Source organism: Prionailurus bengalensis, chromosome C2 (genome assembly GCF_016509475.1).
Source record: "Prionailurus bengalensis isolate Pbe53 chromosome C2, Fcat_Pben_1.1_paternal_pri, whole genome shotgun sequence".
In the NCBI taxonomy this organism is placed as follows: Eukaryota; Metazoa; Chordata; class Mammalia; order Carnivora; family Felidae; genus Prionailurus; species Prionailurus bengalensis.
The window spans coordinates 129836390-129862927 of NC_057350.1; the positions used below are offsets into that span (position 1 = coordinate 129836390).

Below are 26538 nucleotides of genomic sequence, written 5' to 3' on the forward strand. Positions count from 1 at the left end.
GGAGGGGCAGAGTTAAGAGTGGGGAAGACAGACGTAGTGGGGCAACGAGAGACGGCCCGATCCGGGGGTCCCCCGGAGGCCGGGCCAGGCGGTTCTCTCCCGCCGAGTGTGGGCTCGCGGTGGGCGGGCGGACGCCCCCAGCCCCGCAGCGCCGCGGGCCCCGCATGACATCAGAGGCTGGGGAGCGCGCAGAGCGCAGGCGCCGACCGAGGAGGGAGACGGGAGGGGGCCGCGGCGCGCGGCTCGAGAGAGCGCTCCTCCGCCCCGCGCGCCGTCCCTGCGCCCCGCTCCGCCCGCGCCTCTCTGTCCGCGCCGCGCCTCGGGCGTCCAGAGCGCGCCCCTCTCACCGCAGCGAGCGCCGCCCGCAGCAGCCCAGCCCCAGCCGCCTCCTCCTCCGCCGCCGCCGCCGCCGCCGCCGGACACGCAGCCGCAGGCCGGGGCCGGGACGCAGCTGGGGAGTCAGGGACGCGCGCAGCCAGCCCTTCCCCCTCCGGCTCCCGCACCGCCGGCCGCCTCCCCTCGCCCTCCTCCTCCCTCCCTGCTCCTTCGCTTCTCCTCCTCCTCCTGCACGGCCCGGCTGCCAGCACCATGTCCGCAGGGGGAGATTTTGGGAACCCACTGAGAAAATTCAAGTTGGTGTTCCTGGGGGAGCAGAGCGGTAAGTACCCCGCTTATTCTCTTGGCTTGGCGCCGCGCCGAGGCGACCCCTGCCGCCAAATCATCCGCCCCGTTAGGGCCCCGGCGCCGGCTCGGAAAGGCCCCTCCAAGCCCGGGCGGAGGGAGGGATGGGGATGTGGGGGTCGAGGCTGGCTCGGGCGGGGCCAGGCAGGGGAGGGGCCCGGGGTAGGGATGGAGGGGGCGCTGGGCCCCAGGTGGGAGTGAGGGTGGGAGGTGGGGTGCGGGGCGAGAGCTGCGGGGCCGGTGCGGCGCGGCGGGGGGCCGGAGGGCGGCGGCTCGCTCGGCGGCGCCGGCCGGGGCGTGAAAGCGCCGGGCTCGCGGGCTCGCTCGCACTGCGGCACCGGCTGCGGGCGACCGCGCAGGTGGAGGGGTGCCCGCGGGGGCCGGGAGAGGTTTGGCGCCCCTCTTCGGAGAACGAGGCGGGGCCGGCGTCTGGTCGGAGGGCTTCCTGCGGACCCTGCCGGACCCATGTTTAATGACGGGCACGTCCGGGCCCTGGAGCCCAGGGCCGCGGGGGAAGGCCAACACCTGTCTCCTGTGGAAGGAGCGGGCGCAGGCTGTAGCGGAACCGGGCGCCTACCTCCCCTGGCCTGCGTCCGACTGGGCACGGAAGGTTCTAGACGCTGCCCTGTGCCAGCGTGCGTTAGTGTCTCTCGGGCTCAGGGTCTGGGCGAGGACAGCTAGGGTTCCCTGGTGCGAGGCCGATTTGGGGGATGGTACAGGGCGCCGCGCACCAAGAGGCGGCGAAGCCTGGCGCTGGGCAGAGAAAGGACCAGGCGACACGCCCTGCCTGGCTTCCCAGCACCCCTCCTGAGAGCGTTGTCGGCGGAGGAGGCTTCCCACCCCCACCTCCCAGCTCACCGCCAGTCTTGGGGGAGGGGAGGTCACCGTGGCAGCCGGCCAGGGGCGGGGGGGGGGGGGGCGGGTTGGGGGAAGGAGACAAACGGCTTCCCTGCCGCCCAGCAGCCTCCCCAGGGAGAGCATCTCTGAAACCCGGGTTGGCCCCAGGGTGGGACGACCAGAGTGAAGAGTGTGGACCCCTCTGACACCTGTAGGAAGGAGTGGTTCTCAGTGCACCTCTCCAGAGGCCTCTCCCCTGGGGCTGCAGAGGCGCAGGCTGGGCCTTGCCCAGCTCACCTCAGGAAGAACGTGGTTGCTGGGGACAGCACCCCCAGCTCTTGTTTTGCAGACCAGTCCAGTTCACCTGGTTTGGTGCCTGTCTGTACAAGGATCTGAGACACAGGCAACCTTAGGAGGACATTGTGGGCTCAGGAAACAGTGCTACTGTGGTGTGTGTACATGTGGGTTGTGAAGGTCGCATGGCAGTCTCCTGTGTTGCTGCTCATTACCTGAGATGGATGGTTGAGAGAAGGATGTCAGACATGGTTAGACCCTAACACGGGGGTGCATCCTGGGGCCAAGCAGGGCATTTCAGAACAAGATCAACTGAGCCAGCCAGTCCTGTGCCCTGGACTCTGAGTTCCTGATTTTAATAGAGTCCAGTTTCAGAGCTCACTTTTCCCATGCTTGCAGGGATTTCAGGGGTCTTCACATCCCAGTGCTTATCCCAGCCCGGAGCCCTGGGAGAGAACTCTGAAGGGATCAGGCATCCTGGGAGTTGAATTCCTACGTGGTTTGCCTTGAGCAGAGTTTGAGGCCTCTCTGAGCCTCAGTTTCTGCCTCTGTGAAATGGTTGCTTGAGGGCACTTCTCTTCCTCCTCCGTGTTTCCCCTGTGCCTCTCAAAGGGCCTGGACCCTGGTAGGTTCTCAAGAAACATTTGTTTATCCCAAGTCTGAACTTGCTTCAGTAAAGGACCAGGGCTTTGATGAGACTGTCTCTTGTGAGTTTGAGTGAAAACTCTGGACTCACTCAGAATCTCTTATGGGTTGAGGTCCCTGAGGAGCCTTGCAAACCCCCTTTGTTCCTAAATCACAGAAATGAGAGTTTAGGGCCTTAGAGATAGAGCCCCCACCTTGCATGTGTAGATTAGAACTCTGAGCCCAGGGGTGGGGAGGGCTTGGAGAGAGAGAGAGAGAGAGCCCCCATCGGTGTGTTGCTAGCACTTCTGGGGCTAGAAACCACATCTTCTGTTCCCAATCACTAATGTTGGGAATCAAGATGACCTTGAATTGGGGAAACAAAGAATTGGGGAGCCTTCCAGAGTTGAGGTGAGGATTGCCATTCTCTGACCAGACTTGTGGCTGGGTTAGGTGACCTGGGAGGAATGCTGGGCTATTTGGTTGGGGGCAGGGTTTGTGGGCCCTGGGAACACAGTCATTAGAGACAAAAGACTGCCATCAGTGAGTTTGGCTATTGGCTACTCTGGTTCCTTCTGGCTGGGATCCCTAGGGCCCTGAGAAGCCCTGAGTATATCATTAGTGGGTTGTGTACCTTGTATTCTGCATGGCTTTTGGGACCCCCCAAGTTAGGTGGGGATCATATGCATCCCTGAGCCTGATGGGATGGGGGGGATTGCCTTCATAGCCGTTGCTTCTGTCTTGCCTGCACACAGTTTTGTATGTGTTGATCCTTTGTGCCACTGCAGTCTCTGCAGTGCAAGGAGCCCCTGAGGTCTGGCCCTCCTGCCACCCTGGCTCTCCCTCTCTATGTGACCTCGGAGGGCCCTCACCTTCTATGCCTGGGACACTTGGGCCAGCTGAGCTTGACAGAGCCTTCTAGAGGAGCATGCATGGGTCTTCCTATATGAGCTGACTCCCTTGGATAGAGGCCAGGGGAAAGGGCTGGGGGGATGTGGCCTTCCCTTGTTTCCTGTGCCTGCTATAGTGGTGGCATCTCCCTAGACCAGTAGATGAGGACAGCTAGATTCCAAAAAGGAGTACCCAACCCGGAGCCCAGTGATGAGAAGAACACCCTGAAATAGATAATCCCAAGAGGGCATCAAGCTTTCAAAGATACCAGGGCCTGGTTTGAGTGGGAAGACCTTAAGGAACCACTCTAGAGAGAACACCTCTAGCCCAGGAGAGAGCCCACTTCCTGGCAGCAGAATGACGCTGTCCCCTGGACCATGGACTACAGGCTTGCTGTCTGTGTCAATCTGGCAGGGCGTGGGGTTGTGGAAAGGGTGCTGTGGATCTAGAATGAGTAGATTCTTTGCAGTAGGAAGGCTGTGCAATGCTGCTGGTGTTCAGATGGCTCTCTCTGGGCCTTTTGGCCATGCCCTTGTGCTGATGGCAGTGGCAGGGTATGGTGTGGAGGGTGAGGCACACTAATCTCAACTGCGACTCTTGGTGACATCCAGAGAAGAGAGGCATGAGCAGGTGTCTTAGGAAAGAGAGGGGGCCTGGGGGACACATGCCTTCCTCCTAAGTTCAGACGGCATTCTGTGGGGGTTTAGGCTTCCTTCAGTGCATCTGGGTGTGTGGTGGGGACTAGGGATGTGGGATATGCCTGTTGGGTGTTCTAGCCTCTTCTGATCTCCCTTCCCTTTGACTCCTCCTGCCAAAGCAGGAAGATTGAGGGACACCACAAGTTGGGTCTGTGTTCCCAGGCTGAGGCCAGCAGGACAGCTTCTCTCTCTGACCTGCCTTCTCCTTGTCCCTGGCAGTTGTGCTCTGGAGGTGCCATCACAGTGAGCATGATGGGAATGGCATTCTCAGAGTATACAACACAGTGACTGTGCACACAGCTTTGGCCATTTAGTCATTTGTTCACTCATCCCTCTCCCCACCCCCACCCATCACTCTCTCCTTTCCTCCTTCCATCATCCATTTATTTATTTAGTCAGGCCTTTGAGTGTATCCCTGCCTCCCGGAACTTATGGTCCACTGGGGACTTCAGACATTTGTGGATATAATTACAGTAAAGGTCTGTGCAAGCGAAGACAAGAGAACAGCTGCTATGGAAGCACACAGCACGGCGTCCCACCCACCTTTGTCGGCAGGTGTCAGAGATGGCTTCTAAGGCTTCAGAGGAGGAGATGCTTCTATAGGCAACTGGCTGGTGCTCCTTTGGTGGGCTGAGTACAGGGAGTAGGTCTTGCGAGGGGCCCACCCTCTCGAGGGAGCTTTGTTCTCCCTGCTGTGGAGAAGAAGTGTGTGGGGGTGGGGAGCAAGAGGATGAGGGTGTCTGGCTTGCCAATGCTGAGGAGGGGCTATCCCCGACTGTCATCCCATTCCTCTGGGTTAAGGAGTCTTCAGTGCCCCTCCACTGCCTGGAGGGCTCCCTCCGCCCCTCCCAAGGCCTGGCTCAGCCTGACCCCTGCCCTCCCACCACACACCACCCATAACCACATAGGGCGCCCTTGGTTGGCCTGGGGATTGTATCTGAAGCCCATCCCGATGTCTCCTTCCCAACACCTCCCAGATCCCCTCCCTCTGCTGTGCCCAGCCCACCTGGGCACTCACCATGGAGTAGCTTTGGTTTCTTTCTGAGCATTTTAAAAAAACTATCACATGTTGCCCCATGACCTGTCTGTTGTCTCAGTTATTCTGGATTTTTAAATGTTTATTAGCTTTTTAAGAAACAAAACCCCTAACTGAATTTTAAGCCCCTCAAATGTGAATTTAAGCACCTGAGAGGACTAGATCTTAGTTCCTTTCCCCTTCTCCCCATCTGCAGGAGACTTTTTCTCATTAAATATCTGGATTTAAAAATGATGAGATTGGGGCGCCTGGGTGGCGCAGTCAGTTAAGCGTCCGACTTCAGCCAGGTCACGATCTCGCGGTCCGTGAGTTCGAGCCCCGCGTCAGGCTCTGGGCTGATGGCTCAGAGCCTGGAGCCTGTTTCCGATTCTGTGTCTCTCTCTCTGCCCCTCCCCCGTTCATGCTCTGTCTCTCTCTGTCCCAAAAATAAATAAACGTTGAAAAAAAAAAATTTAAAAAAAAAATGATGAGATTATCCTCACTGTTTGATATTTACTGATGGTCCATCAGTAGATTAAAAGTGAGGGGAGTCAAGGCAGTTTGAAGCAGGATTCTTCATCCTGACACCTGCTGCTTTCTCAAGCTAGGAGATTTTTACCAGAAACACTTAAAAATCTTTCACACTGGGTTGAAGCCTTTAGCCTTGGTTGTGCCCAACCCATAGTACATCTCACAGAAGGTGAAATTCACAAGGGACTCTTATCCCCACCACCTTCTCTAAAGAAATAAGAGAAAGCAGTAAGGCCACCAGAGGTGGGAAGGAAGGGATATGCCCAAATGGGATGTTGCCAGAGCTCACTGCGAGATTGGACATAAATCCAGTTGCTCTGTTCCTCAGTTTCTGGGTCTTGTTTTTGCTCCTCCCACTTTTTTCCTTCCTTTCCTCAGTGTCTGGAATGATGGCGGGGTACCTTGGATGTGGGCCCAGAATGTTGGCTTTATTTGTTTAAAGAGGTGTGCATGAGATGAGAAAATCAGATGAGACGCCATGATGAGAATTAACCTGTACTTGGTAGAAGACAAACGTGGCACCCTCCATGCTAAGGGTCAGAGACAAGAGAACTAACCAGAAGAGAGAAATGAGACCGTTAGATTATGTTCTGGCTATGCAGATGTAATAGTACCATCTTTTTTGTGATCCCATTATCATTTGCAGCCCCCAAATTATAATGAATCCCACTAAAATACAACAAAATAATCTCATTGTCCTTTTTTACTTATAACATCCATAAACTCAGCCAATGAATATTTAACTTGGTAGGTGTTACCTTGACCTTGCAAACTCCTTGGGGGCAAATCTGAGGGTGGTACCATCTGTGTCCCATCTAGGCTGTGAAGTCTCTCTGTCCTTTACACTCTGTGTCTTCCGCTGTTGCTGAATGAATGAACCATTGAATGTGCAGTGCTGCCTGATCTTAATGTAATGACTTAAAGAAATTATTGGGCAGAACCATTGATCAAGGTGAGAAAAGATTAGGGTAAAAAGCAAAATCCATAGACATCAGAGGTGAACTGCTAGAAAAACTGTGCTGTTGGGGCGCCTGGGTGGCGCAGTCGGTTGGGCGTCCGACTTCAGCCAGGTCACGATCTCGCGGTCCGTGAGTTCGAGCCCCGCGTCAGGCTCTGGGCTGATGGCTCGGAGCCTGGAGCCTGTTTCCGATTCTGTGTCTCCCTCTCTCTCTGCCCCTCCCCCGTTCATGCTCTGTCTCTCTCTGTCCCCCCCCAAAAAAAAAAAAAAAAAAAAAGTTGGAAAAACTGTGCTGGGCATTTTCTCAACTGTCCACTATCATCCTTTTCCATTTCTCAGCACAGAGAAGAGAAGATGGGGGAGGTTGCCAGGGAGAAGTATCAGACTCACGTTGAGATGGGCAGCTTTGTTAGAGCCAAAAAGACAGGCCCCAGGAAATGGGGCCCCAGGCAAGGCCTGAGGGCACTGAGGCATAGGCCAGTCTCTGCTGCTTGGGACTCAGAAGGAGAGGAGAAAGATTCATAACACCTATAAACTCCTAGGGGTTCTTTATTGTATCTCAGGGCTTGAAATTTCCAGCTTTCCTTCTTATTTTCATAACTTTTGTCCTAAACTAAGTGGGATCTTGTTTTAAAAGTAAACGTTCACTGCTATGAGTACTTTGTCATTTTGGTGAAGTGATTTATTTTTAGTAGAAAACAGATTTATTCTGGTCTCTTGGTAACAAGACCAGTGGGAGCCCAGGTGACTCAATCACGTGTTATGGGCCAGGCACCACCTGTTCCCAGGTGGGGGCCTACCCAAGGGACAGGGCAGGGTCCAGGAAAAAACAGATGATATCCTGCTCCTGAGGGCAGAAAAAAGCCTTAAAAGCAAAGGTTACTTCCAAGAAATGCATTAGAACACTGGCCACCTGATGCCCCATAGTTGCTGTGGGTAGTGGGCCAGGGAAGAAGGAAGACTTCAGTTGTGTGCGTTCTGTGATAGAAATCACAGCTTTCTTCCAAGAGCTGGATGGACAGTTTGGGAAAGGGCATGATGCCTTAGTGGGATTTCCCCCAGAGAAAGGGACTCCCAGCATTAGGTTAACCAGCTCACCCAGCTTCCCCTGTGGCTGGAGATGAGGTATGAGGGCAGGTCACAGAGGCTGGCCATGAGCTGGGGCTTTATTCTGAGGGAAGTGGGGAGCTGGTGGAGGATCCTCAGCTGGGGAATGGCTCAGTCACATCTACACCTAGGAAGGATTCTTTATTCTAAGGGTTTGGAGAGGATGATGGGAAATGGAGCTAACCTTCCTGGGTTTCCGTGTTCTTCCTCCAGTTAACCTCAGATGGCATTTAAGAATACACTCTATGCCCTAGGCTCCACACAGGGCACTTTTCTTTCCAGCATCTTGTGATAGATGTGAAATTCTCCCTGTTTTGCATGTCAGGAGACAGGGGTTCAGGGAGAGCAGGTCATGGCCACAGACTTACTGCTAGTGTGAACCCAGTCCTTGAACCCATAGTCCATGAACCCAGGTCACTATGAGAAGCACATAGTGATCTGTTAGACCTCATGCCTCAAAGGCAGGTTCAGGCCCTGTTGTGGGGAAAAGAGGACAGAACACTGAGGCCTTATAGACAAGAGGTCTGCCATAAATGTCTCCTCGGGAATCATGTGCCAAGCTCTTTGCTGAGGAATGGATCACAACATGGGGATGGGTGGGAGGAGGTCTTTGATTCCCTTAGGCTGGTGAGAGGGCACTGGGGCCCTGAACAGAGAGGAGGGCAGGGGGATAGCTCTAAGAAGCAAGCAGTCTCTCCAATCTGATTGAGCTGGATTGCATATCAGACACTGCATTCTTACATAGAATGAACTGCTTATTTGGGGTGGTTTGAAGGGAGTTGGTTGGAGAGGATGTGGGGCAGTTAAAGCCTTCCCAAGTCAGTCCTGCACACCATGGACAAGATGTCATCTGGGTTCTAGCTGAGAACTAAATCCTAGGAAGGGAAGAACCAATCAAACTAAGTGGCTGGTTCCCACCTGCTCTGGGGTAACCCTTCTCCTGGCCTCATCCTCCCTTCAGGCCTGGAGATATCAGGGCCCGGAGATCCTGATTCTGTTTGGGGTCAACCACCAGCAGCCTCTGTGGTTGGATAAGCCCACGGTGTTCTCTGGCTTTCTCAATATATCCTCAGAAGCTGCTGGATGGATGACCACTTAGGCTGATGGAGCTCTAACTCTGGTCCTGTAATTCACAGCTAGCTCAGGGTATGATGCCAAGCCAGTAACACTCTCAGCCTGGAGATTGCACTGCTGGCTAGAGAGGTCAGAGGAACTGCAGAGATGAAGGCATGTAATCAGGGCCTCTGCTAATTATATCTCCCCAAACTCCCCTGGACAGCCCCAGTGCAGAGTCCTCTCCAGTCTGCTACCTCTTTTTCTGGGAGGCATTGTTGGCCTTCTTCCCTGGTGTGCCCCAGGGCGCTGTGGCTCCCCTCTTCTGACGGTGTGTTTGACTCAGGTTGCCAGGCAATCGGGATGGGGCTATCCTGCCCTCCCTGCTGGCGGGCAGTTGTTCCATACCGAGGAGCTTTGGTGAGGACAGCAGAACAGGTGACAGCTCCCAGGTACCCCTACTCCAGGATACTTCTTTCTTCAGCCCGGTGGGTGTGTGGTAAGCAGAGAGGGCTGGGAAAGGGCTGGCACCAACAGGGGTGTGCAGTCACCCCACCAGACCAGCCCCAGCTCCTGCTCCAGCACCATCACTTACTGGTGCTCCTAAGCCCTGCACTTCTGTCCCAGCCCCACTTCTCACTCTCTGGGTGGTGCTGGGATATAACAGGACCACCCTCTGCTCATTTTTCTCATCAGACAGCAGGGCAATCCTTACCTTGTTGAGGTTGCATGAAGATCTAATACATCACTACATGGCGCACGGTGAATGCTCAAGTGATAGGTAATTTTGTTAATGAAACAGTGACAGCAATCCCCCCTTTTATAGATGAATGAGAGAGAAGTAGGGTGGAGGTTTTGAGAATCACCCATTGGTCCTCTTGTGTAGTGAGCTGCATAGCCTACATCCTTGTGATCTGATGAGTGGAGCTGTGTACCCATTTTATAAACGAATGAAAGTGCGTCTCGGAGAAGGAAAGGTTTTAGCACAGATTGCAGGACCCAGAACGGTTACTGCTAACTGGGAGGAGCTCCCAGGCCTCTGACTCCCTGGTTGGCATTTTTCCACTGCCCGTCCCTAGCCTTTCACCTAGCCTTGCTCTGCTGGGCCCCCACAGCTGCTCCCAGGAAGAGCACCTCATCTTCACGGCTCTGTAACTTCCCCAAGGACAAGGAGTGCAGTCTGGGTAGACCACAGGGGCTGAGGCTTTGCCATGTTGTGATTAGAACAGTGCTTGGTGAGGTAGGCAGGTGATAAATCTCAGCCAGTGTTAATGTGACTATTAAAGCACACAAGCAAGGCTGTGGGTGTGGTCTGCTGGGGGAGTCAGGGAAGGCTTCCCAGAGGAGGTTTTGCATAGTGAGAGGGAATTCATAGGCACACAAGGGAGGCATCTTGAGCGGAGGGCCCAACTATGCCAAGGTTGGGGGCTGGGAGGGGCTTGGAGCTTCTGGGGGAATTGGGTGTAGTTCAAGGTGACTGGACTCTGGCGTAGGTGTGGGAGGTGAGGTCGTGAGCGTAGTTAGAAAAAAATCATTGAACCTGGAGAAGTGGGCAGGTTCAGGCCTCAGAATCTTGCTTCCACAGGGTCTGTGTCTTCCCTGCAGGCAGTGGGGACCCCCGGGTGGTTTTGACCAAGGAGGGACATGCTCATGGATTAGAAGACAAAGATGAATCTGGCCCGATTGGAGGCAAGAAATGCAGGCAGCCTGAGCCAGGCCATGCAGGGAACAGTCAGAGAATGGAACACAGAGGAGGGTTTGTGAGCCTGAGCTTCCAGCTCTGAGATTTAGACCTCTGGGTACATAGATTTTATTGGTTCTTTCTCTATGTGGTGAAAACTTTGGGGCAATGAAGGGTTGTACAGGAGGGGCTCCTTTCCTTCTCTACAAGGCCACACTGTACTCAGATGTAACCAAACTGGCCTCCTTGAACTCCTCTGTCCTTCCTGCCTCCACAATGCCCTGGGTCCCCTGACTGCTTCTGTCCACCAAAGGGGTGCTCCAGGGCTTCTGGCTGCCCTTCCAGACTCTTCCCCTCTGCCACCTGCTCAGGTTGGTTATTAGATAACTGTACCCCTAGCCTCCTGGTCTTTGGGTATGTGAACTTGCCTGCCTCTCTGGTCATTGGGTGTGTATGCTCCCCTGGTCCTTTGTGCAGCCTCTCATCACTCCTTCCCTTTCTGGGTTCCTCTTCCAACAGATGCTTGACCCACTGTCTTTGCTTTCTCCCATGGATTCCCTTGCTCTTCTCTGATGAATTCTAGCTCCCCAATAAGCTTAGGGGCCTGTGAAAACTTGAGGGAGGGCAGCATTATATAAGGGAGAGCCCCTCTCCCTGACTTGGAGACAGAAACCCAACCTCACGTGGCTGCACAAAAAGTGAATGGCAAGAGCCAGGGAGCCAGAGTAGAGGCAGGGGACTGCCATCCTGAACCCAGCCCTAGACCAGAGAGGGCAGCCTGTTCAGGTCAGTTGATGCAGTCCCCCGCCTGTGGGTCAGCTCATGGTCTCTTCTCAAGGACTGAAACCTCACCCTGCAAAACCCTGGTGACCCCTGCTCCCTGTCCCTCCTGTCTTCTGCTCAGGCAGTGCCCATGCACATTACTAAGCACCCAGCTGGGTATTCCTTTGTCAGTGTGGCTAGTGAGTGAAGAATATCCTAATTGTCAGTAATCAAGCACATTTTAGTCACTGCCCATGGCCCCTCTGAGCAGTGCCAGATTAATCGTCTGAGGTCACAGTGGGTAAGGAGACCCGTCCCCTTGCTTGGTGCTCAGCAGAGGTGTCACCCTTGCCTGGAGTTGCTGGCCTGGAGAAAAATAGACCCCGAAGCTGGCCACAAGCAGCTCAATGCAGCTTTGACCATTTGAACCCCTTCTGGTTCCTCCATTGCCCCTACCCCTGGGGCAGAGGCAGGACCAAGAGACCCATCCCTGGTTCAGGACTGAAGAGCTGTGATGGTGGCCTCCACACGAGAGACAGGTCCCACTGAGGATTGTGTGCTACTTCAGAGAGACGTGGAGAAAACGTTCTGTTCTGACCCTGTTGATGAGCAGGGAGTAAACACTGTGCAGAAGAGATTAAGTGAAGCATTTAGAACAAGTGTTTCTTGTTTCCCCATCCAGTGAAGGGAGAGGGCTAGGAGGACAGAACGGGGAAGGGAGAGCCATGGAAGTGCTGAGATGGGGAAGGGATGTGCTCTCACCAGACACAGATGGACCTAGGTGTGCCAGTCACAGGGCTTGTGGGCCAGCATTGGTGCCTTGGGAAAACCAGGGTGGTTTGCAGCTCTGGGCGGCAGTGCCGTGCATCCCAGGTTCTGTCCAAATAGAATGGAGGGCTGGAGGTTCCCGTGGAGGCACTGGTGTGTGCTGGGTACAGGAGTGAGGGGACCCATTCTGTGTTCAGGTCGAGGACAAGGTGAGGAACCAGGACTGTGGCTGCTGCTGTGAGGAGGGTTGAGGACCGCCAGCCAGGTAGAGCCGGAGTGGAGAGAAGGGCTCTTACCTTGTCCTGGGGGATGAGAGAGGATGTTCAGCAGCACCAGTGCTCCAGTGCTGGGCTTCAAGGAGCAGACGCAGTTTTGTCCCTCCCTCCCAGATTCAGGTTGGCTCTGCCCCACTGGGACCCTGCAGTTCCCAGCTCAGGCGGCTGTGAGTAGGGTCAAGTCTTGGGACCAGGAGATCTTTGTTTAGTTCTGCTCTTCTCTGAGTAGAGAGCACCTCTGAGAAGGTTTCTTTTTAGGGAGAAAAAAGGCTCCTCCCAAATTAGTCAATTTTTATGATTGAATACCTGTAGCACCAGGATCCAGCAGTTCTCTGATTCCAGTTAAGTCTCCCCTCCCTTCCCCCACATCCAGCCAAAGCACTGCGGCTGCTGCCCAGATCGGAAGATAATACAGTCCTGAAAAAGTGCCCAGCTAACCTCCCACCTTGGTTCTCTCACATTTATGTCAGAAGAGGGCAGAGCCCAGCTCTCTCCTGCCTCCATCATGCAGCAGAAGGGCCACTCAGCCAGCGTTCTGGTCTGGAGAGCTTGTCCATCCACCTCAGCTTGGGGAGGGCTGGATGTGATGTGCAAGAACTGTGCAGAGCAGTGTGCAAATGCATGATGTAATCGACACAACAGGGGCCCGGCTTTGCCCCCATCCCCCCCAGCCTCTGTCCCAGGCCATCTTTTAGCTTCTGCCTTGAGGCAGAGAGACCCATGAGATTCTGCTGCAGGCGACCAAGCCACCTCACCACTATAGGAGAGGAAGCAGAGACTGAGTGAAGAGTAGAGGTGGTGTCTCTTAGGAACGTGTAAATGTGAGTGTGGCAGATGCGACCTCAGGTGACGCTGAATGAGTCATGCCCTTGCATAGCACTCCCCTTGAATGCACATGAAAACTGAGGCTTGCCTCTGGCCAGTATGGTATGGCAGAGGTGATGGGTGTCCCTCCCATGGTTATTTCTGCAGAAGACCCCTCTTGCTGGCCTTGAAGACATGAGCCGCCATGTGTGAGAAGCCCTGTGAGGGGTCATGTGGCAGAGAACTATGGGTGGCCTCTAGGAAATAAGAGTGGCCTCTGGCTGGCAGCCCCACCAAATTGGAACAAGCCACAAGGAACTGAATTCTGTCAACAATCACAGGAGCTTGGAAGAGGATGCCAAGCCCCAGAAGGAAGTGTAGCCTTGCTGATACCATGATTACAACCTTGTGAGTCCCTGAGCAGAGGACCCAGCTAAACCATGCCCAGACTCCTGCCCACAGAAACTGTGAGATAATCAGTGTGTGTTACTTTAAGCCGCTAAGGTTGTGGTGTTTATTACACAATAACCAATAACTAATACAGATGGGGCGAAGATTTTCCAGGGAGCAGACACCTTAGCGATGCCTTTGTTTTGCAGACAAGGAGTTAGAGCATCTAGGAAGGGGCCAGGACCTGCCCCAAGTTAAGCAGCTGGCTGAGGCCACCCAAAGCAGATAAGAGGGAGGCCCCTGGGAGTGGGGTCCTGTTTCCTGCTCTGCTCTTGCTCTTTCTTCATGTGGCCTTGAACAAGCCCTCTTGCTCTCTGGGCCCCCAGTTTTCCTGTCACATGCTGCATCATGTCACATGTCAGGACTGGATCAGACTTTTATCTAGCTGCTTTTTTGCCATGATTTGGTATTTTGCGGCCACTCAGATCTGTATTCCTTCTAGAACCCAGGCTTTTGTGCCTTAGTGCAGTTTACTCTGTGCTGCTCCTTGGCACTTCCTGTGTTGCGTGTTGCTACTGGGACTTTAGGAGGCTGGATCTCCTTGTCCTGAGCACACTTTGGAAAGCCTTATGGGCTCAGAGAAACCTCTGAAGTGGAGATCTGACTGTGAACCAGGAGAGATCCTGTCTGACCATGACCCTGGTGCTCTATGATTCTGGGCAGGTAGCCCCCTTCTCTGACCTCACATCTCCTCAGCTCAGTGAGGGACTTGAACAAGATTAAATCTAGAATCCTTGATGACTCATGCCACTTCTGGTGCAGCTTTTGAGAGGGCTTCTTAGGGAACCAGAGCTTGTGGGATGGGGACTGGATGAGCCTGGATACCATCTCCTTGTCCTGGTCCCCAGGCGTCCAAGTCCAGAGGGCAGACCTCAGTATTGACTCAGGTCCCGCTGTTCCCTCCCTCCAGCCTGGCCCTCTGGCCACCCCAGTGCCTGGCCAGCAGTTGTCCCTAATTCACAAGGGCTGGAGACACAGTGCACCTCTACCTGCTGGGTGGTCCTGTGCCCACTCCCAGGCCTAGGGTCCTGGAGATCTAGAAGCCTTCTCTACCTCCATAACAATGATCCCCATCTCTCAACTTCACCAGGAAGGCCATCCCCGCTTCCCAAGTGAATTGTGAGCAGGTGACCTTGAGTCACCTCCTAAGAGTAGGAGGAGGCTTCTTTGTTTTGACGTAAGGGGGAGTCTGCATGTCCAGTCTTCCGCCTACAGCTGGCTCTAGAGGTGCAGGGGCTGGGATTGTGCCTGGTTGCCCCCTTGTCAAAGCAACAAGGCGAGCAGCAGTGGGCAGGCTGTGTGAGAGTATACACAGGAGAGAAGAAGCCATGGCCAATGGGAGTGCCAAGAACAGTTCCCTATGCTCATGGAGACCTCAGAGACCACACCTGTGGATATCCAGCCCAGGGGCTTCTCAAGGGGGCTGGAGATCCAGGAAGGTTCCCTGCCTACATTAGCCTGCACTCTGAACTGCCACCTTCCATCTGCCTAAACAAGGTTGCTCTCTTGGCCAGACCATAGCAGTGCCGTCATGGATGGGTGCTGGGGGTCCATTGTCACAGGATCACTCTCATTAGTCCTCAGCTGACAACCTGTGAAACACACACCATGCCTCTCAGCACTGCCTGACCGTTCTCACTACCCCACCCTTCTCTCCCTGTTAGTGAGGCTTTTACCAGCAATATGCTTCAGGAAGAAAGGATAAACATGAGCATGTATACTACTTTGCCAAACTCCATGCTGTGGATGGGCCAAGAGTTCCTATCAGTTAAATAAACTACCAAATTGCATTAACACCAACCTTGTCAAAAAATCAGCTGCTGGTGGGAATTTAGCGTGTGCTCTCTCCTTCTCTCAAACAAACATACATATCCTCACTATGAATTCATTTTTCATAGCACCTGTGCTGCTGCTCGGGCATGTGGACATGACTGGCCTGTGTAGGGTCTGAATGGAGTTAGGCTGAGTTTCAGGCTGTTCTGCCTACCCCACCCTGGCTCTCCAGGGAAGCCATGCCAGAGGGTAACTGTGTGTGCTGTGTGGGGGCTGTAGCTGGCACTCAAAGCTAGCAGGTACTGGTGCTGCCGTTGGGACCTGGAGGGGAGACCCTGCACCTTTTTGAAGCTGATAGGAGTGTTTGAGATGCATCAGTGAGGCAGAGAAGTTCCTGACAGCAGGTGCACTAGTTGTGGTCTGGACCAGCTCTGCAGTCCACACAAGCTGTATGGTCAGGTCTCAGGTGGTTGTCAAGAGGTCCTGCAGATGCTGTCTTGACAAGGTTCTTAGTTTCACAGCTAAGTCACCAGGGGGATTGGAGAGTTCCCCCACACACTGCAGGATTGACCATGCTGGATTGACCATGGCACCTGCTGGATGGACCACGTGTGTGTGTGTCTCTGTGTATGTATTTGCATGCATCTCGGTGCACGTGCACATGTGGTGGTTACACATGGGCTCTGCCCACTGAGCTGATCTGTCCAGGATTTCTCAGCCTCCTGGCCCATGGTTAGAAGGGTTCACAGCAGCTTCCCAGCTAGGTTCTGGTTCTGTAGAAGACTAAGTTGATGCCAAATACACTTACATTCTGGTTTCTTAGGAAAGCATCATGTGGACCAGAATGTTTAATAAATCAGAACAAGCCATTTGCTGAATGTGCCAGGAATCTGAGAGTCATGGATGTGTGTGTGTATGTGCATAATTTTAAAAAAATCACCATATTTTTTTCTTTAACTTTTTATTTTGACATAATTTTAGGCCTTTAGGAAAGTTGCAAGAATAGTACAAAGTCTTCCCATGTGTGTCTTTCACCCAGAATGTTAACTTTTTACTGCTCTCGTAGAATTCATAATATGAGAGACGAGGGTAGGCATTTCTGCCCACATTATACATATGAGGAAGCTAAGCCTCAGAGAGGATAGTAACTAACCCAAGCAAATAAGTGACAGAGCCAGGATTAAAATCCAGATCTCTCAGATTTTTAAGTGCATGTACGCATGAGTGTGCAGGTGTCCTCCTCTGCCCAAAGAACTTTCTTCCCTTGTGTTGTGGGTCTGCTAGCAGTGAATTGTTTTGGCATTTGATTCCTTTTTTCACCTTCATTTTTATTTTTTTTTATTTATTTTTAAATATTTCTAAATGTTTGTTTTGAGAGAGGGAGAGAGAGAGAGCACATGTACATAAGCGGGAGAGGGGCAGAGAGAGAGGGAGACAAAGAATCCCAAGCAGATTCCAAGCTGTCAGTGCAGAGCCCAGTGAGGGGCTCAATCTCACCAACTGTGAGATCATGAACTAAACTGAAATCAAGAGTCAGACACTTAACTGACTGAACCACCCAGGCATCCCTCACCTTTTTTAAAAGACTTTTGCTAGGTATAGAATTCTGTGTTGACAACATTTTTCTTTTAGTACTTCAAAAATGTCACTTCATTTTCTTACAGTTTGCATGTTTCTGACAAGGTAACAAAAATTCTTTTCTTCCATGTTTTGTTAGGTCTGTGATCCAACCTACTGTTGTTATTTTTATTTACAAAGCCAATGATCTTTTAAAGATGTTTTTCAAAGATGATATTTTTAAGCCCCAACATGGGGCTTGAACATACAACCCAAAAATCAAGAATTGCATGCTCTACCAACTAGCCAGCCAGGCACCCTGAACATTTTTAAATAATATGAAAGAAATATTACATATTTCACCGTTATTAATCATTTGTTGTGTTCATCATTCCTTTGTGTAGATCCACATTTCCATCTGGTGTCATTTCACTTTTTCCTGAGGACTTCCTTTAACATTTCTCATTGTGAGAATCTGTTGGTGATGAAATCTATCAGTGTTTGAATGTTTGAAAAAGTCTTTATTTCATCTTTGTTTTTGACAATACATATCTGAAAGTTATTAACCTCGAGTTTTAGGTTAATAGTACTTTATGGATTTTGCTCCATTGTCTTCCTGCTTGCATTGTTTCTGAGGAGAAATTGCTGTCTTTTTATCTTTGTTTCTATGTACATAATGTGTCTTTTTTCCCTGGCTCCTTTTGTGATTCTCTACCACTGATTCTGTGCAAATGGGTTATGATGTGCCTTGGTTTCTTTTATGTTTCCTTTGCCTGGGATTCATTGAACTTTTTGGATCTGTGTGTTTAAAGTTTTATTCAAGTTTCAAATATTTTTAGTGATTATTTCTTCAAATATTTTTCCCTGTCACCACTTACATATATGTTACATATATGTTAGTCCACTTGACATCATTCCACAGCTCACTGGGCTTCCAATCATTTATTTCTATTCTCTTTTTTTCTCTTTGTTTCATTTTAAATATCACTGTGTCTTTAAATTCATTGATCTTTTCTTCTGCAGTTAATCTGGGATTAATCTCTTGTTAATCCCATCCAGTGTATCCAGAAGTTTGATTTATGTCTTTTTAAATGTCTTCCACATCTCTGTTTAACTTTTTGAACATATGAAATGGAGTTATAAAAATTCTTTAATGTCTTTGCTGATTTGTCAAACTGTCAGTTTGGGGCTGATTTTCATTGTTTTTTTTCCTCCTCATTAAGGATCTATTTTTTTGGTTCTTTGCATGTCTAGTTATTTTTTATTGGGTGGTAGACATTTTGAATTTTGCCATGTTGTGTGTTGGATAGTTTTCATATTCCTTTAAGTATTCTTAAGATTTGTTAGCTGGGACTGAAGTGGTGCTTAGTCTGGTGCTAATTACCACCCACTATGGAGGTGTTCTTTGCATGCCTGGTAATTTTTTTCTTGAATGCTAGATATTGTGAGTTTTGCATGGTATGTGTTGGATAGTTTTTGTGTTCCTATAAATATCCTTAAGATTTGTTAACTGGGATTGGAGTGGTGCTCACTAGAGTGGGGCTAATTATTGCCCACTACTGAGGCACAGCCCAGTGTCCCACAAATGATGAGGCTTTCTACTCTGACTGGTAGGAACAGGCACTATCCCCAGGTCTGTGTGGATGCCAAACAGTTTCCTTTAATCCATATGGGTGGCTCTTTCCCTAGTCTTGGTAGTTTCCTTACACACATTTGCTGATGCATCATCAGCTGAATACTGAGAATGTTCTGGAGTTCCCTCTCTCTCTCCCTCTCTCCCTCTCTCTCAGTGTGTGTGTGTGTGTGTGTGTGTGTGTGTGTGTGTGTGTGTCTCCCTCCTCTCCAGCACTGTGTCCTGTGAACTCTAGCTGCATTGTTTTCTCTGGACTCTAAGCACTGTCTCCTCAACTCAGGGAGTCCACCTGGCTCCACCCTCCATGTGCTATGGCCCAGATTATCCTCAGAGCAACAATTTGAGTTGTGGGGTTCACATACTTTGTTTTGTGTCTCTTAGGGTTTACTGTCCTTTATTGCTTACTATACAGTGTCTTGAAAATCATTGTTTCATATATTTTGTGTGCATTTTAGTTGTTTCAAGTGAGAGTATATATCTGGTCCCTGTTATTCCATCTTGATCATAAGCTTAAGTCCTGGACCTTGGTTTTCATTTAATCATTTATTTGTAGGAAACACTGGTCTGGGCCCATGACTATGAACGGTGACTTGGGTAGGGGGTGTTATTGGGGCTGGTTAGCATCTTTGATTTTCATCAGTGATGGTCATCCAGTTGATTATATAAGTATGTAAATTTCTGCCTCATGATTTCTGCCCTCCAGACTCTTTTCAAGAACTTTATGCTGCCCAGCTCTTATAAAAACTCAGTATTGGGGTGCCTGGGTGGCTCAGTTGGTTAAGCATCAGATTCTTGATTTTGGCTCAGGTCATGATCTCACAGTTCATGGAATCGAGCCTCACATTGGTCTCTGCCAATGTGGAGCAGCGTGGAGCCTGCTTGAGATTCTCTCTCTCTGCCCCTCCCTCTCTTGTGTACATGCTTTCTCTCTAAATCAATGAACATTTTTTATTCTTAAAAAAGCTCAGTATTAGCAACTAGTTTGTTTTTTCTCGTGAGTGCTGTGAATCTTACAGTTGGTCATGATTTTGGTTTTGAGTGTTTTTTGTTTTTTGGTTTGTTTTTTGTTGTTGTTGTTGTTTTGTTTGCTTGCTTGTTTTTGCTTTGACTGCCAGGGAGCTCAGATAATTTCTTAGTCTCACTTCCTGGCTGGGGTAAGATATCATAAGATGTATTTCTGTAAACAAACTCTTTACTCCAGCCTTCTCTTTTTAGCTTACTTATTTTTTGCCTTATATCTCTCTCAGAATTCTTAGTTAGAAACAAGAGACATCTGCTCTCACTATCCAGCTGATTTGAGCAAAGCCAACAGTAAATGTATTAGAGCAATGATTGGGAAGTTCAGAGTCTCTGGGAGGGTCAGAGAGCTAGGCCCAGAGCACCAGCCTGAGTCACACCAGGACTGGTCCAGGGGGAGACACGGTTCCTGTGCTGGATATGGGCAAGAGCTCTTGCTCAAACCCACATCAGGGCTACCTCTGTATGCAGACCCAGAGGGGGTACCAGCCCCCCCTAGATTCATGTTGGTCATTTTTGGTGGAGTCTCATGTGAGGGTCCAATGGGAGAGCCTAGGTCATATGTCTATAACATGGCTGTAAGAGAGGCTCCTATACTGGGGGGGGGGGGGATGGCTTTGGACCTCCTCAAACATAGGAGGGGTATTCAAAAAGATTGGGAGGCTATTTAGTATTGCTATTGATACATAGCTATGATATCCTAATATTATTTTAAACACTTATATTTTCAAAAGTAACCAGTAATCCTTTGGGAGGAAAAAAGGTAGGGGTGGTTAACCCCAGCTGTCATAAATGCAGGTACTCCTTGTATGTAACCAGTCACATGCCAGACAGCACAGACTCTCCCTCCATGCCAGCGCACCCTCACTGGCTCCAGGGCCCCTTGCCCCTCCTTACAGAGTAGACAGCCATAGCACAGCCCCATTTTGGGCTCTCAGGGCTCCAGGCCACTTGGGGGTGGTTGTGGGATGGGATGAAATGTTTGAAGGTTGGCAAAGCCCAAGGGCCAGAGGGATTCTGGCCAAGCAGGAAAGGAGCCCGTGTTAGTGCTTTCATCCAGCTGTATTTCAGGCTTGGTAAGCATTTGTCACCAGCTCCAAAGTAGAAGCAGGCCTTCAAAACCATCTAACCCGACCTCATTGGAATAGTGACCTCTTAGTCTACTGAGTGGCAGAGCTGAGATGTATGTTGGTAGGGGAGGGAGGCAGTGGATCACACCCTGTGGCCCCTGACTCAGAGCAGACTTCCCTAAGATCACTGGGTTTGCACAGAGGGGATAGGGATGGGTGGAGGACAGTGGGGAAAGTGAGAGGGTCAGGAACAGGTCAGGTTCCCAACTGGAGCATGAGGAAGGGCTTCAGCCAGACCAGCCCCTAGCACTGTCCTGCCGACCCCTCCTCCCAATTCCTCCTCCCTCCTCTGTCTGTCTTCCCTGGGTCCCTCAGTGAGGCCCAGGTGGCTGAGCATCCTTTGTCAGAGGGAATTAACACACTTAATTAAAGTGTCCAATGAAGAGCTTTGCATATTTCTTAATTACTGTCTGAGTCTTTGGGGGGACGGTTTGAAATGGGATTTTTCACGTTTCCTCATTTAGCCTACAGTGAGCCAGCTGGCCCCTCAGGGCTCCAGTAGGAGCTGGCAAAGCCCTGGTCTGGAGCTGCCTTTGTGAACACAGGGTGCAGGATCGGGTGTGGAGTGGGAAGCCTGGTCCCCAGCCCTCCAGGCTTGTCAACCTTGCAGGAAGGATAGACCAGGCTTTTCTGTTTTGTAAAAATAGCACAGAAGGAAACAAGGATCAGACAGATGTAACTGGTGTCTCACCAGTTCCTCTCATCACCATAGGGCCCAGGAGCTGTGCATCCCATGGTCAGGACAAAATGGGGGACCTTATGGGCAGGGGGATTCAAGGGAATAGTGGAGTCCTCTCCCCAGGCCCCTGCAGAGCAGGGACAGTGGCCTAGATGGCCTTGCCTCCTTCCTAGCTGCAGGGCAAGGACTGCGCCCTTTAGCAGTCAGGCCCTTCCCAGCATTCATACAGCTTTCCCCACTTGTGTTCTGGAAACTCAGCTGACAGAATATCTGAGTCAGCTGGGCCCACCCTAGGAACAGGTTATTATTGGCCTCACCCTTGGGGATGTAGATTTGCCTTTTCAATCCCGAGGACCACTTCTGACAGACAGCTGCAGACAGTCTCTGACCTGGGCCTGGCAGTGAGCCAAGGATGCAGAAGCCCTTTCCCTGGCTTGGGGACTGCTGTCCTAAAAACACAGGTATCAAAGAGATGGGTCTGCCAGGGTGGCCTAGAAATGGCAGGGGCTTCTTCCAGGTCTTTCCTGCCTCCCACTCTGGGCCTAGCTCTGTGAACCCAGGGAAGATCAGGCAGAACCCCACTGTCTGCCCAGCAGTGTCCTGTAGCTGGTGTGGGCGGTAAATGTGAATGTGTGGCCTAGAAAAGATTATAGGCCAAGGTTCTGGCTTAATTCGCAAGAAGGCTACCGTGGGGGTGGTTCATGCTCTGCCAGGTCTTTCCAGACCTTCCAAATTCTCCAGCTAATTTCTTTTGCTCTGCCTCATGTTCTGCCCCATTTCTGGCCCTCACGGAATCTCTCCACCACACCCACATCTACCATGGACATGACAGGGAGGAGAGGGGTCCTTCATGGAGGAAGACAGTGTTAGACCAAGAGTCTGGGGGCTTATGGCCCACTCAACTATCATTCAGCCTGGGCACAAGCCAAACCCAGGAGTTCTCATAGGCACTGACCCCAGAGCCCTGGGAGACTTTGGCTTCACGTGGCAGCTCTATGCTCAAGTCTCTAGCTCCATCCAGTCCCTCCCCTGGGGACTGTGTTCCCCCTGATGCCTCGTCCCCATCAATCAAGACCCAGCCCAAATGGCCACCTCCTTTAGGAGACCATTGCAGTTCTCCAGCAGAGCGGCCTTGCCTTTTCCTCGGCTCTCAGTAGCCCCTCCCAGGTTACTTCGTACTTTAGGTATCTGCACCTGAATGGCTCCACCACTGGAGCAAAGCTGCTGGGAAAAGCAGGGGTTCATCTGTTTTTCTCGCTGTGAATTCTGTGCCCAGCACGGGCCTGGCATAGAGTAAGCCCCCAGTGGGTGTTTGTTGACTGCATAGAGAGGCCTCTGCAGCTATCTAGAAGCCACCCAAATGTACAAAAAGCTATTTATTTGGATCGGCCACTGAGATGGGGACTGCAGCCCATGGGAGGCTGGCTGGTGGAGTGAGGTCCAGGTGGGTGCTGGTAGCTAATTGTGAAGGGCCAGCATCCAGTCTACACTGCACTGGTGGAATTTCCAGGGTGTATGGGACTGAGCTCATCTAGATAGGCTTGCAAAACTCATGGGCCAGCAATCACACTCAGGTAAGAAAATCACTGTTTAATGATCATGGCAATAATGAAAAATAAGCTTAGGTAATCATGGGATTGAAAAATTAGTATTAGTTCTTTTTTAATGGTTTCCTTTCTGAATTTAGTGCCGATATCTGTGCTTTGGCCTGACAGTTTTAAAGACCGCTTTTATGGATGACCTGAATCCAGGTGATTTTACTTACTTGGTGTTTGCTCCTCATCCAGTTTGCTTAGGGTTAAGGAATGGCTCCATCATCTGCTGGTCACAAAGCCAGGTGGCAGGGAGGTATCTGGGGCTCTCCTCTGCATCTGACCAGTCACTAGATCCTGCCACCCCCAGCTCTGTTTCTCTCCAGTGTCACTGCCTCTGTTTTAACTGAGATCTGCTGTCCGTCACTGGACTGCTGCCCCCGGTCTGGCTCCTGTGAGCCGTTCTGCCCAAAGCAGCATAATTTTTCTTCCTAAAGCACAGATCTCTTGCCTTCATAGAGGTGGGTAGCCTGCCAAGGTGGCCTACTGCCACCTTGGTATAACAAGGTATAACATACCACCCCAAGTGTGGGGTATAACATACTTGGTATAACAAACCACCCCAAGACTTAGTGGCATATGAAATGTGAATGTTTACTTTGCTCAGGAAACTATGGTTTGGGCAGATCCTGGCAGGAAAACTGTGTTTCTTTTTTCTTTTTTTTTTTTTTTTTTTTTTTTTTTAATTTTTTTTTCAACATTTATTTATTTTTGGGACAGAGGGAGACAGAGCATGAACGGGGGAGGGGCAGAGAGAGAGGGAGACACAGAATCGGAAACAGGCTCCAGGCTCTGAGCCATCAGCGCAGAGCCCGACGCGGGGCTCGAACTCACGGACCGCGAGATCATGACCTGGCTGAAGTCGGACGCTTAACCGACTGCGCCACCCAGGCGCCCCTGTGTTTCTTTTTCACTGGGCATCAGTGGCTGGCTCCAAGGGTGAGGGCTGGAGTCATTGGAAGGCTCACTCACCCACAGGTCTGCTGCTGTCAGGTGGGTGTCTGTGTGGTCCTCCCTCATGTGGGCTGCCATGGGTTTCCACACAGCATGGCGCTGGGCCGAAGAGACAGCTTTCAGAGTGTGAGGGAGGGGAAGCGCTCCAGACAGAAGCTGTGCCACCTTTCCTAACCTAGCCTTGAGAGTCACACGGACATTTCTGCCATAGTCACAGGCTCACCTGGCTTCGCCCCTACACAGAGCATCAGTGGTACATGGTAAAAAGAGCATGTAGGATGGGGAATATGTGGTGGGCCATCATGGAAGTTAGGAAGTGCCACACTTGCTCCCCCCACCTGTCTACTTAAGACCCTTCAGGAATGGCCACCACCCTTGGGAGAGAATCCATGCTCCTTGGTGTGTTCCCTGCCCTTCTGGCCTTGCCTGTCTCTGCCTTCCCTTCGCTCCCTCCCTCCGTAGCTGGCCCCAGAGATGGATTTTGGTTTAAATCAACCCACTGGCCACATGGAACTTCCTTGAACAGGCAGTGGGTTCTTGAACTTCCTTGAACACTTACCCCTCTCCTGACACACTATTTGGGCTGCATTTTCTCTGTGACAAAGCTCAGATGTAGAGGCTCTGAATGTATCTACCCGATGGCTCCTGGACACACCTCCACTCCCCCTGGTAACCTGGCTTATTGCCTCCAGCCCCTTGTCATGAGCTTTCTGTCTCTGCCTCTGTGCCTTTGTTTCCTCCACCTGGAACACCCACTCTCTCTCACCCTCACCCTTCCACAGCTGAATGAATGCCCTGCCTCCTCCTTGTGGTCTTCCCGACTGCCCAGCCACCTGGGCCCCTCCCTGCCTTTTGTGATCTCCTGCAGTGTCTCATGTACAGTGTTGCACATGAGACATGACTGTGGTGTCAGATCTGGGTCTGTATGCCAGCTCTAGTGCTTGCCAGCTCTATGACCTTGGTGACAATAGCTCACTCGTTGGATTGGAATGAGGATAAAATGAGCGAACCCAAGTTAAGCACCCATTTCTTGTCTGGCACCAAGTAGAAGCCTAGTAATAGGGTTTCCTTCTTTCTAAAGCCTCTGGCAAATGCTCAGTAATGAATTTCCTCACCCTCATTTGGTTGAAAGATTGAAAATGCATCTCCCTGCTTAATCACATGGGACTAAACTACCAGAAGATGTTGCTGAGCCCTGAGCAGAGAGAAGAGCTCAGTAACAATACACCTGCTTATTTAATAGAATCCTGCCAGTGGAGCTGAATCTTTGTCCTCAGAAAAAGCTCTGCTGCTGCAGTGGTGTCCAAGAGCTGCAGTCAGAAGGCATATGGGGCAGTGTGACCTTGAGAACAGAGCTGCGAGGCAAGGGCAGTTCCCAGAGGCCGCAGGGGCCGGTGGAGAGCAGGAGCTGGTCGGATGCCCAATGCTGCTGCCCCTCTCAGGCCGCCCCCGGCTTTGGCCCAGTGGTAGTGCCCTGTCAGGTGATGGCTGCAGCTGTCTTGCCATCCTTCATGGGAAGACTGAGAGAACAGGATGGCCAAGGAGGTGGGTGGTGCAAGCTGTCCATTCGCAGGTTCCCGTACCTTCCACCCAGGGCAGTTGTGGAGGATCTGAGCCACGTTATCCTGGCACCCGTGGACAGAGTATGAGTGGTCTTGGGGAAGCTCTGAGGCAGGGAAGGGTGGGGGAGCTTCTGCTCTGAGAAATGAGAAAGGCAGACCTAGAGGAATAGTAAGAAATTATTCCCCTTTGCAGCAAATCAGTAATGAACCCCTCATTCAGTCCAGGCCTCAGTTGGGGTGCTGGGCCTAGGTGTTCATGCCCACCCACCCTCACATTCTGATCCCCTCCTTGTCCCCCTTACTTCCCAGTTTCTGACCTTCCAGATTGGGTCAAACACGGCCTCAGTGCAGAAAAGCCCCCCCCCCCCCCCCGTCTGGTCCCAAGGAAAAGGGCTTGCTGGGGCCATTTCCAGAGTTCCATGACATCCATAGTGGTGGCAGCAATGACCTGGAAAAATCCTGAGACCCATTGTGACCCCAAGATGCTGAGGAGGGTCAGGGATAGGAGCTCATTCCCTGGTCAGACTACCTCAGCCTGGTCCCACTCGGTCTGACCCTGACAGCAAATGGCTGTCAATTCATTTCCCCTTGTATAAAATGAGGATGATGTGAGCACCTGTTTCAGAGTTGAGGCCCCCCCCCCCAAACCGTGTTAAGGGCTTCGTGCAGTGTTGCCGCAAGCACAGAACTCCTGAAAACTTGAGGTGGGTAGGGGTCTGGTCTCTCTTGTTCACTCACTGTTATCAGGTAAATCTGCACCTGGCACAGCTCCTGGCATGTGCCTGGAATACACTCAGTAGATACAGGAGGCACGTGCTATCATGGTTGTTGTGGGAACACTCAGAAAGACCGGCAGGACCCCACACCTAAACGCTCCTCCTGTACAGCCCCAATAAACAATTTGTTGTCTTGGGGCTTTCCTCCACCTGGAAGTCACCCTGTGAGCCAGTTCTAATCCACTGCCAGTGGCTATTGTCTGGGGATGGGGTGGCTTGGCATTCGAAGTCCTTGCAGGGATTTCTAAGTTCTCAGCCCCTCTGAGGACCTCCTGCGGCAGTAGTTGCTTTTTGCCATTCCACAGCCTCTTCCTTGTGTGCTCAGCTGCCCCGGGGAAACACCCCTTGCAGGGAGAGAACTGTATCTTCCTGCCTTCTCTCCATCCTGCTCTCTGATGCTCGCCCCTCCCCTCCCCCCCAGGTGTGAGATGGGATG

The 26538-nt window shown here is 51.6% G+C and overlaps 1 protein-coding gene across 1 annotated transcript in view; it reads left to right on the plus strand.

The window, feature by feature from the left end:
- The first annotated feature begins 218 nt into the window (after positions 1-218).
- RAB6B (RAB6B, member RAS oncogene family) overlaps positions 219-26538 on the plus strand; it is a 62317-nt gene continuing 35997 nt past the window's right edge. The window contains exon 1 of the mRNA XM_043595371.1: positions 219-658. Within this exon, the coding sequence (XP_043451306.1) occupies positions 589-658 (70 nt within the window). The 5' untranslated portion in view covers positions 219-588. The remainder of the gene's footprint in view (positions 659-26538) is intronic.